The 14,908-nt window shown below is 58.3% G+C and overlaps 1 protein-coding gene across 1 annotated transcript; it reads right to left on the bottom strand.

Moving 5' to 3' along the window:
• Window positions 1–845: 845 nt before the first annotated feature.
• PRDM12 (PR/SET domain 12) lies at window positions 846–7,960 on the bottom strand. The gene is made up of 5 exons (XM_058038379.1): window positions 7,747–7,960; window positions 6,776–6,966; window positions 5,703–5,858; window positions 2,133–2,244; window positions 846–1,228 (listed from the first exon to the last, which is right to left on the bottom strand). Exons 1-5 carry the CDS (start codon window positions 7,958–7,960, stop codon window positions 846–848), a joined length of 1,056 nt encoding a protein of 351 aa, XP_057894362.1.
• Window positions 7,961–14,908: the final 6,948 nt, after the last annotated feature.

The following is a 14,908-nucleotide window of genomic DNA, read 5'->3' as shown; positions in this document are numbered from 1 at the left end:
ATTAATATTAGAATACCTTTTTTTTTTTTTTAAGATTTATGATACACAGCTCTCCTCCGCAATGCGGGGACTCCAGAGGGCGCTTAGAGTTGTCCTTGGGGACGGAGCTGGCTCGGGGACAGGTTTTCTCTGTCCCCAGAGGGCAGTAGCAGTTCCAACCAAAATGTTCCTTCAGAGCTGGGAAAGGGATGGGGAGAAGATCTGCCAGGGTTGGAACGGCAGAGCTCAGGGTCCCCACAAATCCTGCCTGTGGATGGGCATTCCCAGCTGGCACGGTGTCCCCTCTGCCCACAGCACGGCTTGGAGCAGTGACAGACCCCAGTACTGGCTGTGAGGCAGAGGGGCCTCGGGTGCAGGAAAATGCAAATGTTCATTAACTCTGGGCTCCCAAGCAGGGAAAGGTGTCCCTTGGAAGGAGCCACCGGGGCCAAACAGGTACGGCTGGGGTGGCCACATCAGGGCTGTGCCAACCTTTCATTGGGGCACATGCATGCTAGAGCAGAGGAGGACACATAAGAGGAATTTCTCTTTCTTCCTACCAAATTTTCTGTAAAACCCAGGCATGACTCCTCCAAGCCTGGCTTTTCGGCTCTCCCAGTCCTCCCCCAGTGCACTGGCAAACCCACAGCCCACCCTGTGCCACATCTCCCTGGGGATGATCCCCCACAACTCATCTGCAGAGCTGGGGGCTCCCCTCCTGCCGACCCCCTGCAGTCAGCGCTGCCCAAAAACAACCCGACACTCTCTGAGACACAAAGCAGCTCAGCCAAGGGCCACCCCCCCAGTTCATCGCGTGTCTCAGCATCAGTCTCTGCTGTCCCAAACACTGCTGCCCTACCAGGGCTTCACAGCACCATGGTGGGGATGTGATGGGCCAGGGAGGCAGGGTGGGGCACGGGCAGGGCGGGCGAGTGGGCCTGCAGGGAGGCGTTGGGGGGCCGGTGGCGGGCGCTTTTCTGGTGCGCCCGCAGCCCCGCCAGCTGGGAGTAGGCACTTTGGCAAACCTGGCACTTGTAGGGCCGCTCGCCCGTGTGCAAGCGGACGTGGTTGCGGAGCGTGGAGGACTGGCTGAAGCGGCGGTTGCAGAAGCGGCACACGAAGGGCTTGTCCAGGGTGTGGATGCGCATGTGGGAGCGCAGGTTGCTGCGGGAGTTGAAGCCGCGGTGGCAGATGACGCAGCGCATGCGCCCCGTCGTGCTGGCCCCCGTCTCCACCGCGTGGAAATCCTCTGGGAACAACAGGAGATAGTCAGGCGCTGCCCTCCAGCGTGGCATCTCACCCCAGCACAAGTTCCTGAGGTGCTGGGTGCTTTGGAAAATCCCCACTGCCCTCTTGCTGGCTCCCTGCTGCTGAGGTCACCTGTCCTCGCTGGCTCTTAGGATTTTGGGATGCAGCCAGTGCTGGGAATGCACTCAGCCAAATTTAGGTAAGGGGTACATTCAAGCTGAGCTGAATGAATCCCTTATAAATGGGCACAAAACCAATTTTCCCCTCCCTGGGCTGCAGCAGAGCTGGAGGAGGTGGGTGCAGGAACTCTCAGGAACCCCCACCCACACTGTCCGGCCCCTGCCCCAGTCCCAGCTTGTGCCCTCACTCTGCTGGGCTCAGACATGGCTCTCTCAGAGCGGGGAGCAGAGTCAGGGAGCACAGAAGTGGCTCCAAACACAGGCTGAGCTCTGCTGTGCCATGGAGAAGCACCTCAGGGAGCCACTGAGACAAGCAGAGAGTGAAAGCCCAAGGAGAGAAAGCCCTCCTGTGTTGGTGGTTAAGATCCCTTAAATGCAGAGTGGGCATGCAGAGTCTGCATCCACTTGGTGTTTCACGGGGTGTTGGGGCTGCCTTGCACTCACACCCTGCACTGCTCCTCCCTGCCTGGCTGGATCAGGCAGCGACTGCCAACTCCCCACCAGCAACAGCCGTGAGCAAACTGGCCTGGGGGCATCACCCTGAATTTCTGAGGACCTGCTCGAGCTGCATGGATCATTTTATAGTCCCTGTGCTTGTCCACAGAGAACTGAGATATCTAACATATCCTGGGATGTCCCTGCCTTGTGCCCACCCAACGGCCTCAGAGCTGGGCACAGTGAGCAGGCAGGGATGCTGCACCCTTGGCTCTTTCTGATATTACCTACCATGTTTGTTCTTCTTCTGCTCCTCTTCCAGCCCTGGCACACCTGGGATGCCCAGGAAGGTGTTGTGGGAGTTCCCATACCAAACCAGCAGCTCTTGGTCTGGAGGAATCATCTACAAAGAGAGATAAAGAAAGGGTTGTTGGGAGGGGCAATGAACATCCATCCCTGCTGTGATCCATTGGGACCTACCCTGGCTGTGCCCCATTTCTGTGCAACCCTGCTGCCATCTGGGACCTGCCAGCAGTCCCCTACACCCACAGGCAGGCATGGAGCAGCCCAGGGTGCAGCACTAGAGGTGATGGCACAGCTCAGCACCAGCACAAACCCACTCCAGGCTCTCCCCCAAGCTGGGATACAAATGAGATTACGGGGAAATATGCAACTACAGAGCACAGGCACAGATCTGGAATCTCCGGAGTGCAGGACCCAGAGGTCCCAGCAGCTCGGAGAGACCAGGACAGGGTGAAACAGAGACATGGAGAAATAAATCAGTTGTGAAGCCACAACCAGCACAAGTGACAGAGACTAAAGCAAGGAGATAGGACATGGAGCCCTCAGGGCTCCAGGAGAGCATTTTCTCTTTGGACAGAGCCATCAGCACCCTTCACAGGCAGCATCTCCTACCCAGCCCTGTTGGGGCTGATTTTAGAAGGTGGAAATGCAGATCCACCAGCAAACAGCTCATGAGCCCACAGAGCAGAGCTGCTGTCAGAGACCATGGCTCAGGTGTGAAGCGCTGCTTGTATTCCCCACCAAAGCTGCTTGGAACAGCCCAAGGACAGCTACAGGAGCAGGGCAGGGGTTTTGCATCATCCACACTCCCATTTCCCTGCAGTGATGGGATTCTCCTGTCCCTGCTGTTCCTGCCGTGTTCCCGCATGGCCGGGGCGAGCGGCCAGGAAACGCCGCTCACGGCTCCCCTCGTGCAGCAGCCCTGGCTGGGGAGATGGGTCCTCTCAGACCAGTTCAAACAACACTAATAACAACATCACTTCATAAAGAAATACATATTTTCCCTAGCAGTCCCTGCTGTTACAAACCTAATTCAGAAATAAGAACATCCTGCATTTTGGAGGATGGCTTTCTGTGCACAGAGCATGTTAGATTCCAGTAAAATATTATCCACAGGAAACACAGATGCTAGGTTCAATCACCTCAACACTGAAAATATGTTGAATTTGAAGCATCTGAAATAAATAGGAATTTGACTTCATATCTTTGTCCCTCTGCATAAAGCCCTCGCTGGGCTGCAGAGGAGGAGGAATTTAGGAGTCAGAGGAAGCCAATATCCTTTTGCATCCCAAATTGATGACACTGTTTCTTGGCATTATTTACTCTTAACAGAAAATTAGTCATTTTCAATACAAGCAAATATAATATTGCTGAAAGGAAAAAACAATCTGCATGGGTGCGTGGTTTTTTCTGCTGAAGCTGCTGCAGCCACACCAGCAGCAGGGTGAGCACCCATGTGCGTACACCCCAAAGGAAATTCAATTTGCCCCCCAGAAATCTTGTGGCTTTCAGATCAAAGGCCAAAACTTTCTGCCTTAGCTTTATTTTCCAGCAGCAACAACTTGGTATTGCTGAGAAAGAGGATGGGAAAAACGAATTAGAAAATAAGGGCAGGAACAGGCAAAATGCACTAAAATATCTAAGACAAATAGGAAAAAAAATTACCAAATCGGTCTGTTTTTTTGGCATGTAGGTGAGAAAGGCATCCAAAGAGATGGATTCACTGGTTGGGAAGCCATCAGGGCTGGTAGAGGATGGAGGGTGGCAATGGCTATGCATGGACACCTCTGGTGCTGAACAGGGCAGCACCAAAGTTCAGATCTGTGTGTGCATGCCCTGCTGAGCTCAGGGAGCAGGATGACAGCAGGGACCCTTCGTGCCCACCTCCTCCCACCCATCTCCTGGGGTTCTGCACTCTCAGCATCTCAAATTCACTGCTTGTCAATTAAACTCATCCTGCTCCACTGCTCGGTGTTTCAGCCCTAGGAGCAAGCCCACAGCTGGATCAAGGCTATACCCAAATATTCGTTCACCCACCCTCTCTTCTGTGCCTGCACCAGGTGTAAAAACCACAGCTGTGTTCCTAATTACAACACGGCTACCTGGGATTATTCTACTTATTTGCATAATTTAAGAACAGTAGTAAAAAGTACTTAAGGTGCTGTCACAACAGGCACAGCCACCCACAGGAATATCAGGTCTTAAAACTAGAAACACCTGGAGCCTGTTGTCCAGCAGGAGAACAGCAGGGAAGTGCTTGGAGCTCTTGGCAAAGGTGGCAGAGCCCAAAGGGCACACGGGACTCTCCAGCAGGAGGAGAAAATATCTGATCCTCTCCCTACCCACCCATTCTCCTTTTGCCACCCCGTGGCAGCAATTCCTAACCCAGCCCTGCTGTGGTCCTGTGCCGTGGAGCATTTGGGTTTGTGCTGCTCTGTGAGCCAGTGCAGGAGCCTGGACAAATCCAGAACACTGCTCATGCCCACGGAGCCAGCAGGCGCTCATGGTCATTCCCAGCTGAGACCCTCTCCCACTGCAAACACTCCCCAGGTGAGACTCTGAGCCTGATACTGGAGCAACACAATCCCAGTGCTGGTCTGGGATGGACTGGGACGTGTCCCCTCCTGTGACTCTTTAAGCCAGAGCTGTGGCACAGAGCCTTGTGCAGCTCTTTTCATGCTTGACAACCCAAGCCACCACCCTTCTCCACTTGCAATAGCATTGGGTTATGGGGACACTGCACATAAGCAGGGCTGGTCCCCACAGTCACCCCACTCTGGCACTGTGTGATTTGCATGCACATGTCACCAGTAATGCCGGGGAGCTGACACCCACCTCCATCCCAGAGCCTCCTGTAGGGAGCTGTGGGCACCCTTCAGCCATCACCCCACTGCACAGCAGCCTGTGCCACCCCTGGGACCCTGTGCCACCCCAGCACAGACCAGCGCTTCATGCAGGAGCACAGGGGTGAGGGGGCAGGAAGAGCCCCCACCCCACAGTGTAAAGCCCAGGGCAGAGCTGCACCAGCCCCACTCCCTGCCCTCCCCATGGCTCCCTGCACAGCTAGAGTGATGCCCAGGCAAAGTGCAGAGTCAGGCACAGCCTGTACTCAGCACCTGGGTTTCACAGAACCCCCCAAACTTTACCCTGCTATGAAGAAGCAGGTTCTGCACAAAATCCCACTTTTTCAATAGAGCATCCAAACCCTGTCCTTGCCCAAAGCCCCATATGAGCCAGAACTGCAGCTCTTCATGCTTTACACCCCAAACAAGGATCTACTCTCGCCCTGTTTAACACACATCACTCCATGAGCCCACAGAAAGGGGGCAGAGAGGAGAAGAGACCTTCTCTATTCCCTGAAGCCCATGAAACGACCCTTCCCTGTCATTTCTACCTTTGCAGGTGGATCTGAGTGCCAAGGATGGAAAAGCTGCCGTGTCCTTCCACAGACACCCCGCCAACAACCCAAAGATGAAGGGAGGGAGAGTCTGAACAGTGGGGGATCCCACCACCCTACTTTTCTATTGCAGATTCCCATTGCCCTTCAGCCCCACTTACCTCAATGGCCTTGTAGAAGATGCTGTTCCCGATCTGCACCACCTCGAGGTTCTGCTCCTGCTCGTTCCGTGCACATTTGATGTAGGTCATCCAGCTGCGGTGATCCTCCTGGCTGGCATCGATGAAATACCGCACTGTGCCGTCCTCGTTGAACACCTGTGAGGGCAGAGAGCGCTTGGTAGCGATGCTGCCCACGGTGGGCTCAGCCCCTCCACTTCTGGGACGAGCTCAAAGCCAGCAGAGCCCCGGGACTGAGATCCTGACAGCAGCTGGAGATGCTGAACCCTTCCTGCTCGCGGTGCTGGACTGAGAAATGTGCCCTGCTCTCACTGGCACGGCTGGTCATGCCAGCCCCTATCTCCCTGCATAACCTTCCTCAATTTCCCTTCTCATCAGCGCCCCAGCAGCAGCCCAGCCCCAGAGGAAGGGGCTGTTCAGCATCCTGCAGCTGCCATGGGAGCAGGAGAATCCCTGGGTGTAGGGGGAAGGTGCATGCCAGGCCTGCAAAGATGCTTAGCAGGGTGCCAGGAAAGATGAGGCAAGTTTCTGTTAGGCATAAAATTACAATAATAATTAACAATAATTAAGAAGTGCAATTCTGAGTCAAACAAATGAAAAAAATAGGAAAACCCTCCCTATTCACTGTGCATTAGTGCACAATGTCCTTGCATCTCAGATCCCCCCAAACTCCACGGTTTCATTCGGGGTTAACCTCACCAAGGCTGGGGAAAAGCAGGGGGCAAGGGACAGGGCAGAGCTGATTTTGTCCACTGTGGCCAGTGCAGGCAGCAACCAGTCGGGTGTTCCACCAGGACGGGATGGGCAGGGCAGGGCGTGATCCACCTGCACGGGATGCGAGCGACAGCATCTCGGGGCTCCTCTGTGGGCTGGGGAAACCTCATCCTTCTCCTGCAAGGGGTTCCTAAACCCATCTGCCCAGATATTTGCATGAATGGGGAAACTGAGGCACAAGGACGGTGCTCGATGGTGCCCAAGCACGGGGCAGAGCCCCAGCACCCCGTCCCTGCTTCTCCCCAGACCAGTCGGGGCTCGAGGTTTGGGGGGGTCGTTACCTCCCACATGAGGTTGTTGTTCTTGCACAGGTCCACATGTTCGGGGGAGATGACCCTGCCCGTGAACGGCCCCATCTCGGTGCCAGCCTTGATCCAAGTCTTGGAGAAGATGCCCAGCCCTTCCCCGGGGATGGAGCTCTGGGCGATGATCACTTCCGACGGCAGCACCAGGCTGGAGAGCTTCTGCACCTCTGCGAGGGGGGAGAGCAGCTCAGAAAGGGACAGGGGTGGGGGAGAGGAGGGAGATCGGGGGCGGCGGGGACCCCGCCCCAGCCCAGACCCGGGGCTGAGCCTTTTAAACGCCCAACCGGGCTCCCACAAAGCGCTACAAGGTTCCCCCGGGGCATTGAGGAGGTACCTGGGAAAAGCATCCCGGGCTGGGCGAGGGAGCGGGGCTGGGAAAGGAGGTTAAATGGTGTCTATTTCGGCCCATCCAGCAATTTGTCATGCTGTTAAAGTGATCTGCATTCATTAAACTCAACTAGAAAGAAATTGCTAATTCTAAATTCATTAGTCCTTTAGGAATGCTGTAGCGGTACATTGTGCCTGAATGGCGCGAGGGCTTGTTTAAAAGGGCCCAGGAATTCCTCTTACAAAATGGGGAGATGAGATGGTTGACATATCGTGAATGGAAATGGAATTAGCCTTCATGGTAAATTAAGAGAGGAACAGAAATCCGAGAGGGGGAAAAGGGAGCTGGGACGCCCCGGCGATGCCGGGGCGAGAGAAAAGATATTGTCCCGGGCGGCTGAATGCGGGACGGCCCCGGCCCCCCCAGCCCGCGGTTTAAGTGGGAACTTTCTCAGGTCAAGCCCAAGTTAACCAAATGAATTTAAAGCCCTTTTTCCCCAGTCCCACGCCTGGGGAGAGCGGGGCGCCGGGACGGCATCCCGCCGCCGGGCTCCGGGAGCCGGCCCGGGGCCCATGGGGGAAACCGGGGGGATCGGGGAGGCTCCGGGGGGGTCACTCACCTCCGGAGAAGGACTGAGCCAGCACTTCGGCCGTGAACGCTGTCTTTGGGCTGCTCTTCTCCTCGAAGAGCTGCTCGCCCAGGACGTTTCTCCAGCGGCCGTAGAGGAAGCTGTGCAGGATGTCGGAGGTGATCACCTCGGCCAGCGAGAGCCCCTGCGGCTTCAGCCCGGGCTTGAGGACCAGGGCCTCGGCGGGCAGCACCGAGCCCATCATGGGGGCGAGGCGGCGGGGCCGAGCGCGACGGGGCCGGGCGCGGCGGGCGGTGGGCGGCGGGCTGGGCTCCGTTCGGCTCGGCGGCTCCCGCCCGGCTATATATGAGCTTCATTGACCCTCCTAATTGGTTATTAATGACCTCCCTGACGTTGGCGGAGAGACTGGGGCTGCCGGAGCGAGGCGAGCCGTCGGAGCCCCCCCCTCCCATCTCCTCCTTCCCTCCCCTCCCAGGGGTGGGGTGGCTGGAGGGAGGGAGGGACACGGCGAGCACACACACACACACACACATACACAAACACACAGGATACACACACACACACACATATACACACCAATACACACACACGCACCGGCTCGGCCCCCGCACCGCCCGGCCCGGGCAAACCCAAACCCGGGCACCTGACCCGGGCACGGCACAACAGCTGAATGGGGGCACAAATGTCCCCGCCGGTGTCCCACGGACGGGGCGCACCCTCGGGCACGGTCCCGCTCCCCACCTGGCCCCGCGCTCGTTTTGGAGCTAAAACGCTGCGCTTTGGGGCCACTGAGCACCACAACGAAATCGGCGGCCCCGAGCCCGACAGCTCCCGGTGCTCGGCGGCGTTCGGCCCTCGCAGCCCCGGGGGAACGGGCTGAGGCCCCCGCAGCTGGCCCCGACCGTGCCCGGCTCCCCGCTGCCCCCCGCATCCCCGGCTTTCCCGGCCGGGACCGGCAGCACCGGCAGGCTCCGGCGCCGCTGCCCCGAATGCCGGAGAGGGTCCCCGAGCACGGCGAGGGTGGGACACCACCCAGGGCTGATCCCGGCTTGACCCCGGGGCAGGGCTCATCCAGCTGCCGCCACCCGCCCGGCCGGTCCCCGATCCCGCATCCCCGCAGGAATTGTGCCCAGGTGTGCGCCGGGAACCGCTGGTGGATCTCCCGTGTCCCTGCAATCACAACCGTGCCCTGCCGTGTCCCCCCGGGGCCGGACCCGCACCCGCGGAGGCTGCAGCATCTCCGGGGCTCTGCCGCCGCATCTCCCCCATCCCCGCACCCGCGGGCATTCCCGGCCGGCCATCCCCGCCCTGCCGAGCCCGGGAGCTCCGCAGCCTCCTCTGCTCCTCCTCTGCTCCCCAGCGAAGCGGCATCAGAGCGGCGCCCCCCAAACCCAGCGCTCCCCTCGGGGCCCGAGCTTTGCCGGCTCAGCAAAGGGTTAATCTTTCCCGGCTTTAAACCTAGTCCTGCTGTGTCGGAGCTTAGAGCCCTCTCCTTAGCCTTGTTCTTTTGATTTTCATGGGGACGAGGGGCTGGAAAGGGCTGCGGGAAGAAGGCTGGGCCCCCAGGATCCTCGGGCGCTCCAAGGCCGGTGCCCGGAGTCGCGGGCAGCCCCGCCGGGTCTCACCGTGCCCGGAGCACAGCCCAAACCCCCAGCCTGCCCCCTGGGTGGGTTCTTATAGGGTGAAGCTGTGGAGTGTCTTCTGGCCTGGGTGAAATGATGCTACAACCCATGTGCAGTTAATTATTTCTATTACTCCAATCAAGAAGCAACGCACATGTCAGGAACGCACCCAAACCTGCGCTGACTTTCGGGTCTTCGCCTGGAAAGGGGATGTTGACAACCTGCCAGGGACTGGTTTAATAAATGTAAAATATAAGTTTATTTTGTTTTTCTGGACTTGGGCTAGAGGAGCCGTCAGAATATTTCAGCCTTGCTAAACGTAACGCATCAGGTGGAAAGGTTCCCAACACCGGCTCCCTCCAGCCGCCGAGGCAAGCCAGTCATCGGATTGCTTTTTTTATTTTTTTTTTCCCCGTTTCCCCAGGAAAACCCTTCAACCTTCAAGTTATCCCGGGACAAAAAAAAACAAACAATAATAGATGCTCTTGAACCCCCTGCGGCTCCGGTGCGGGCTGCGCTGAACCCCGCTCCCGGCTGCGGGGGCTCGGCGGTGCGGGGGGGTGGTGGTAAAAAAAGGTGGAAAAATAAAATCTTCCATTTTCTGCGTGGTTTTAAATATCCCCAGCTGTTTCCCCAAGCTTCTTCCCGGTCCTAGGAAGGTGCTTTGCTGCGTGTTCCCCCCCCCCCCCCTTACCCCCTACTCATTTCTCTTTTTTAATATCGCAGCTATCCCTCCTTTTTAACATTTAAGAGGAAACAAGTTTAATATTCATGGCTGTTAATAGAGAAGGGCCATTATCGCCGCCCCATTGTTCTGAGCCCCGCACAATGCTGCTTGTATTTTCATGTGTATATTCCCAAAGTTCCTTCTGAGCGTTTAGTGAGCACTTTAATATTCATGGGTGTTAATAGAGAAGCCCTCAGTATATTGGCATATTGTTGGGAGGTGTACATATTGGTCTGACTCTGAATAGCCACAGTCCTCTTTTCTTTTGCTCTGTTTTGCAGGGTTGATGGGCCAGGAGTAAATGGGCATTTTTCCCCCCCGTCTCCCCCTTACAGAGAGAACATCTTTATTCCAGTCCCAGACTTTCTGGTTTCCCATTCAGGACCCTCAGAAATAATGTCAGGCAGAAGAAAAGTGGAGCAAATCAATCTTTCATGGTCTTTTTGAGACCAATTTGACATCCATGGACTCTTCTTTTCTTTCACAGCCTACAAGGGGATGGTCAGGATCTGGACAAGGTTGGGGTCTGATGAGGGGAGACATGGGATCATAATGCAGCAAAGAGAGAAAAGAAAAGCAAAACAAGAAAAGATTGCAGGGATGGGGTGATGGAGGAAAAATGAGGGTGAATGACAGTGCAAGAAAGGAGATTAGAGCCCAGCAGCTGCTTTTTGGGGGGCGGGGGGGAGGGGGGAGCTCTCTCCCCTCTTCCAGCCCTTCGCATGAATAGGATTTGAACAGAGCGGAGATTGATTTATAGTTATTGCAGTTGAACATTTATTGCTCTTAAAGAGTGGCGGGGAGAAAAGAGAGAAAAGGGGTTTGAAAAGCTCCTTTCTGTATTAAAGAGGTATCAAATGAAGACTGCTGAGATAATATACAGTGGCCAATGGGAATTTGATTTGCTTTAAAATTTAACTCTTGTGGGGCCGCCGGCGATGGAGCGGGGCTGAGGGGATGGAGCGGCCGCTGCCCCGGGCCGGAGCAGCCGCGATTCTCTCCTCCAAGCCCGCATTCGCTGCCCGGCTTCTCTGCAAAGATCCGCGGCAGCTCCGGTGCGGCGGGTGAGGGCTGCGGCGCGGAAGGAGGATTAGTGCTTCGTTAGTACAATTTTGTATTATTTTTATTTTTATTTTTTTTCCGTACAGAGTAGAACGCAGGAGGGATGCAGAGCTACGAAAATAACCGGCGCAGGGAAGAGCCCTTTTGGAAGCTGAGTTTTTCTTGCCCTAAAAGCGGAGGTTTCTCCTCTCCGGCAGCAGAAACGCGATCGCAGCCGAGTCCCCTCGGGCGCAGAAAGGAGCCCATTGTTCAATGGGGAGAAATACATTTTTAGCGGTGATTGAAAGCTCCCCTCTCGTTTGAACTTTAGAAGAAAGTCCCTGGCAGGGAAGAGCATCCCCCTCCCTCTGCCCCAACATCTGTTTGGAGCAATCCAGGCTCTAGGGCAGAGCCGGGCTCTGCCCCCTCCCAAAGTCATTAAAAAGATATTAGTTGAGCTGAGAGAAGTCCAGCGCAGCCCCCGATCCGGGCTGGGGGGGCTGGTATGTGTCATTAAAAACGATTTTGGATTTGCCAGCGCTAATACGAGGCGAAGGGAGCGCGGGCTCTGAGTTGCAAAGCCCCCCGGCCCCGCCGCGCCCTGCCCGCTGCCCGCGGCTCCGCTGCCCGCTGCTCCGGTGCCCGCTGCTCCGGTGCCCGCGGCTCCGCTGCCCGCTGCCCGCTGCCCGCGGCTCCGCTGCCCGCCGCCGGCGCGGGGCCGAGCCCATCACGGGCCCCGAGCGCCGGGGCAGGGACACGGCCGAGAGCCGGGCTGCGAGCCGGGGCGCTCAGCCGCTCCGGCCGCCACCTCTGCGCCTCCACAGGCTGCAAATGCCCCGGGAGCCGGAGGGAAAGGGGGGCAGGAGGGATCATCGCACCCCTGCGGGAGCCGGGGCAGGAGGGATCATCGCACCCCTGCGGCTGCCGCAGGAGCCAGGCGCCTCCGAAGTTGCTAAATGTGTCATTTATTAAAGCATTCAGGGGGCTTTTCTTTGGCGTTTGCTTGCAAACTCACAAAGGCCGAGCTGCTGTTTGGGGGTCTTTTCTGATGGAAAAAGGGCTCGGAGACCCCCGGCACAAAAGAAATCCTGGCAGTGCTTTCAATGGCCAGGACTCAATGAGGGGGACCCTGCGCGGAGCGGGCGGGGGCGAGGGGCCGCCCGGTGCTGCCTGAAAGGCAGGCCTGAATGTAATGGGGAGATCTGCGTTTATTTGTTGGGATCACATTTAATTAGCTTAGTACAACCCTTGAAAGACAAAGGGACCTCAATCTGGATCCAATCTGAAGCTCGTTTGGAGAGCGAGGGCTCCTGGAAAAGTCAAAAGAGAGAAAGGAGGAAGAAAAGGGAGGCTGGGAGAGAAAGGGGCTGGGGGCCCAGCCAGGTGACTGGCACGCGTGAAACAAGGGGGCCTTTTGGGCACAAGGCAGGGCTCAAAAGGGAGGGAGGAAAATAGCCTCTTCCTCAGGTTTTACCTACTTAAACCCCCTGAAGGGGCTGGAGCTGAAAAGCCTCAATGGGGGCTAAGGAGGCTGCAAAGCAAACAGCAGCGCTGGAGAGGGGCTCGGGCCCTGCCGCCGCAGCAGTTGGCGACACTCGGTTATGGGAATGTGCCCAAATGTTCCCTGCGCCCGGGAACGCTCCCGCCGGCGGAGCAGGGGGTGCGGGAGGACACGGCGAGGAGAGGGCGATGCCCAGGGTGAGCCTGGGCCGAGGAGCCCGGCGGATCCTGGGCGTGGAATCTCCATCCCACCTGTGCCTTCACCCGCCGCACGCAGCACCCCTGAACCATCACCCGGGGAGCTTCATCCCGGGCCCGAGGGGACACCGAGGAGGGGTTCCCATGTGTGCCCCCCTTGTTTCAGAGCAGCTCCTGGCGTTCCCCATGGCAGTGCCAGCGCAGCGCTGATGCAGGTGCGCGGTGCGGAGGATGCGCTGCCACCTCCCAGGGGCAAAAAGAAAGCGACCATGCCCAAGGTGCCCCATCCATGGACGGAGCTGAATGGTCCCTTGTTCCCTCCGAACCGCGCACTGCCACCCTGTCCCTGCTGCCCTCCGCGGGGCCGGAGCGCTGGGGATGGGTCGGGTGCTCCCGAGCGGTGCCAGCCCTCGGCGGTGCCCGCGGCCCCGGGCACGGAGCGCTCGGTGCGGGGAAAAGCTCCGGCACAGGGCACGGCAGCCCCTGGAGCCGCGGGCTGATCGCGCTGCTCGGGGAAGGAGCTTCGGGGCATTATTTGCCTCCATTTCACTCTGCGGGAGGCCGCGGAGCCGAGCAGAGATGCTGAGTGCTCTCCCCTGCGCTCTCGCTCGCTTCCTTGCCTTTCTTTCCCCCCTTCCTTTCTTTTAAGTGTTATTTCCAGGGTTGTTTCGGCGAGGGTGTCACGGCACGCAAGAGCAGGAGGAGGAAAATCACCGTCCCAGCTGCGGCCGAGCTCAGGCGGCCTCGAAGGGAGCGCGGCTGCGGCGGATGGAGGGGGCGACTCCTCGGCAGCCGCGCCGGGGGCACGGGGCGGCCGGAGGGACAGGGCGGGGATGCGGACTGCAAGGACAGGGAAATCTCTGCGCCTTTTCCTCCCTGCTGGCAGCGATGTGGGGACGGGGCAGTGACATCGCAGCGATGTCTGTCCCGCATCCCACCGGCGTCTGTCCCGCACCCCATCCCTCCTGCAGCATCAGCTCCAATGCAGCTGCGGGCTGTGACCCAGCGCGCTGAGCCATCAGCCGGGGAGGTGCCCGAGGGGACGGTGTGACAGTGTGACGGTGTGACGGTGTGACAGTGTGACGGTGTGACAGTGTGACGGTGTGACAGTGCGGGGCTGTGCGTGAGCCCCTCTGCTCCCCCTGCCCACAGCCAGGACCAGCCGCCCGAGCCTCCCCAGCAGCGGCCAAAGGCACGGGATCGCAGGAGCCGGCGGCGGGAGAGGGCAGCCGGGGCTGGCAGCAGCAGGATCCCAGCACCAGGCACAGCTGCCCTGCTCCAGGGCCGGGGCAGCGCGGCGGGACCAGCCCTGGCACGGCAGAACAGGGGTGGGCGGCAGGGACGGGGCTGCCCGGCAGGCGGGTGACCCCTCCGGCAGCTCCTGCCCTTCACCAGCCCCATTTCCCCCAAAGCAAACAGAGCAGCGGCTCCGGCCTGCCCGTGTAGGGACTGCACGGCAGCAAAGTTTAATATTCCCTGGCGAATGGGCCGGACAGGGAGCAGCGCTGAGTGACGGCTCCCACAAAGGGCAGGGAGCGTCTAATCCCCGGCACCGCGGCACCTGCACCCCGGCCCGGCCCGGATTAGAGGGCAGCGAGCCGGGCTCTGCAAAGATCAGAGGCTTCATTAGAGCGGCCTTGAAATAGGATTTCCTCAAGTGATAAGGGGCAGGGTAGGGAGATAATCTGGGGGCTGTTGGTACCTGCCCCCACATCACCCCCAGAGATGCTCTTTTGGCTCACCTGCCTTGTGCATGGTGCCCCAGGCCTGGAGGGAAGTGGCGGGGCAGATCTGGTACCCTCTGCCCCAAATCCTGCATCCCAGGGATGGCTGGTTCCCCTCTGCCATCTTCCTCCATCCCCAGCATCACTGAGGAGCTACCCAGACACGGATGGGGCTCTCTGCCCCCCCACTGCCCTTGGCTCCAGGGCCTGTGGCTCTTCCAACTCATCTTCATATCACATAACAACAATTTCTGTTCATTTACACCATTAAAATTCTGGAAAGTTTCTTTTGTGTCTTTTCCAGCCTTATGAGAGCAGAGAAACGCTGCCTGGCCATGGGCACCCTGCACTGCTGCTCCCCACAGCAAATCCACTGAAAA

This window comes from Melospiza georgiana, chromosome 20 (assembly GCF_028018845.1).
Source record: "Melospiza georgiana isolate bMelGeo1 chromosome 20, bMelGeo1.pri, whole genome shotgun sequence".
Taxonomy (NCBI): Eukaryota; Metazoa; Chordata; class Aves; order Passeriformes; family Passerellidae; genus Melospiza; species Melospiza georgiana.
This window is presented reverse-complemented; position numbering and strand designations above follow the sequence as displayed.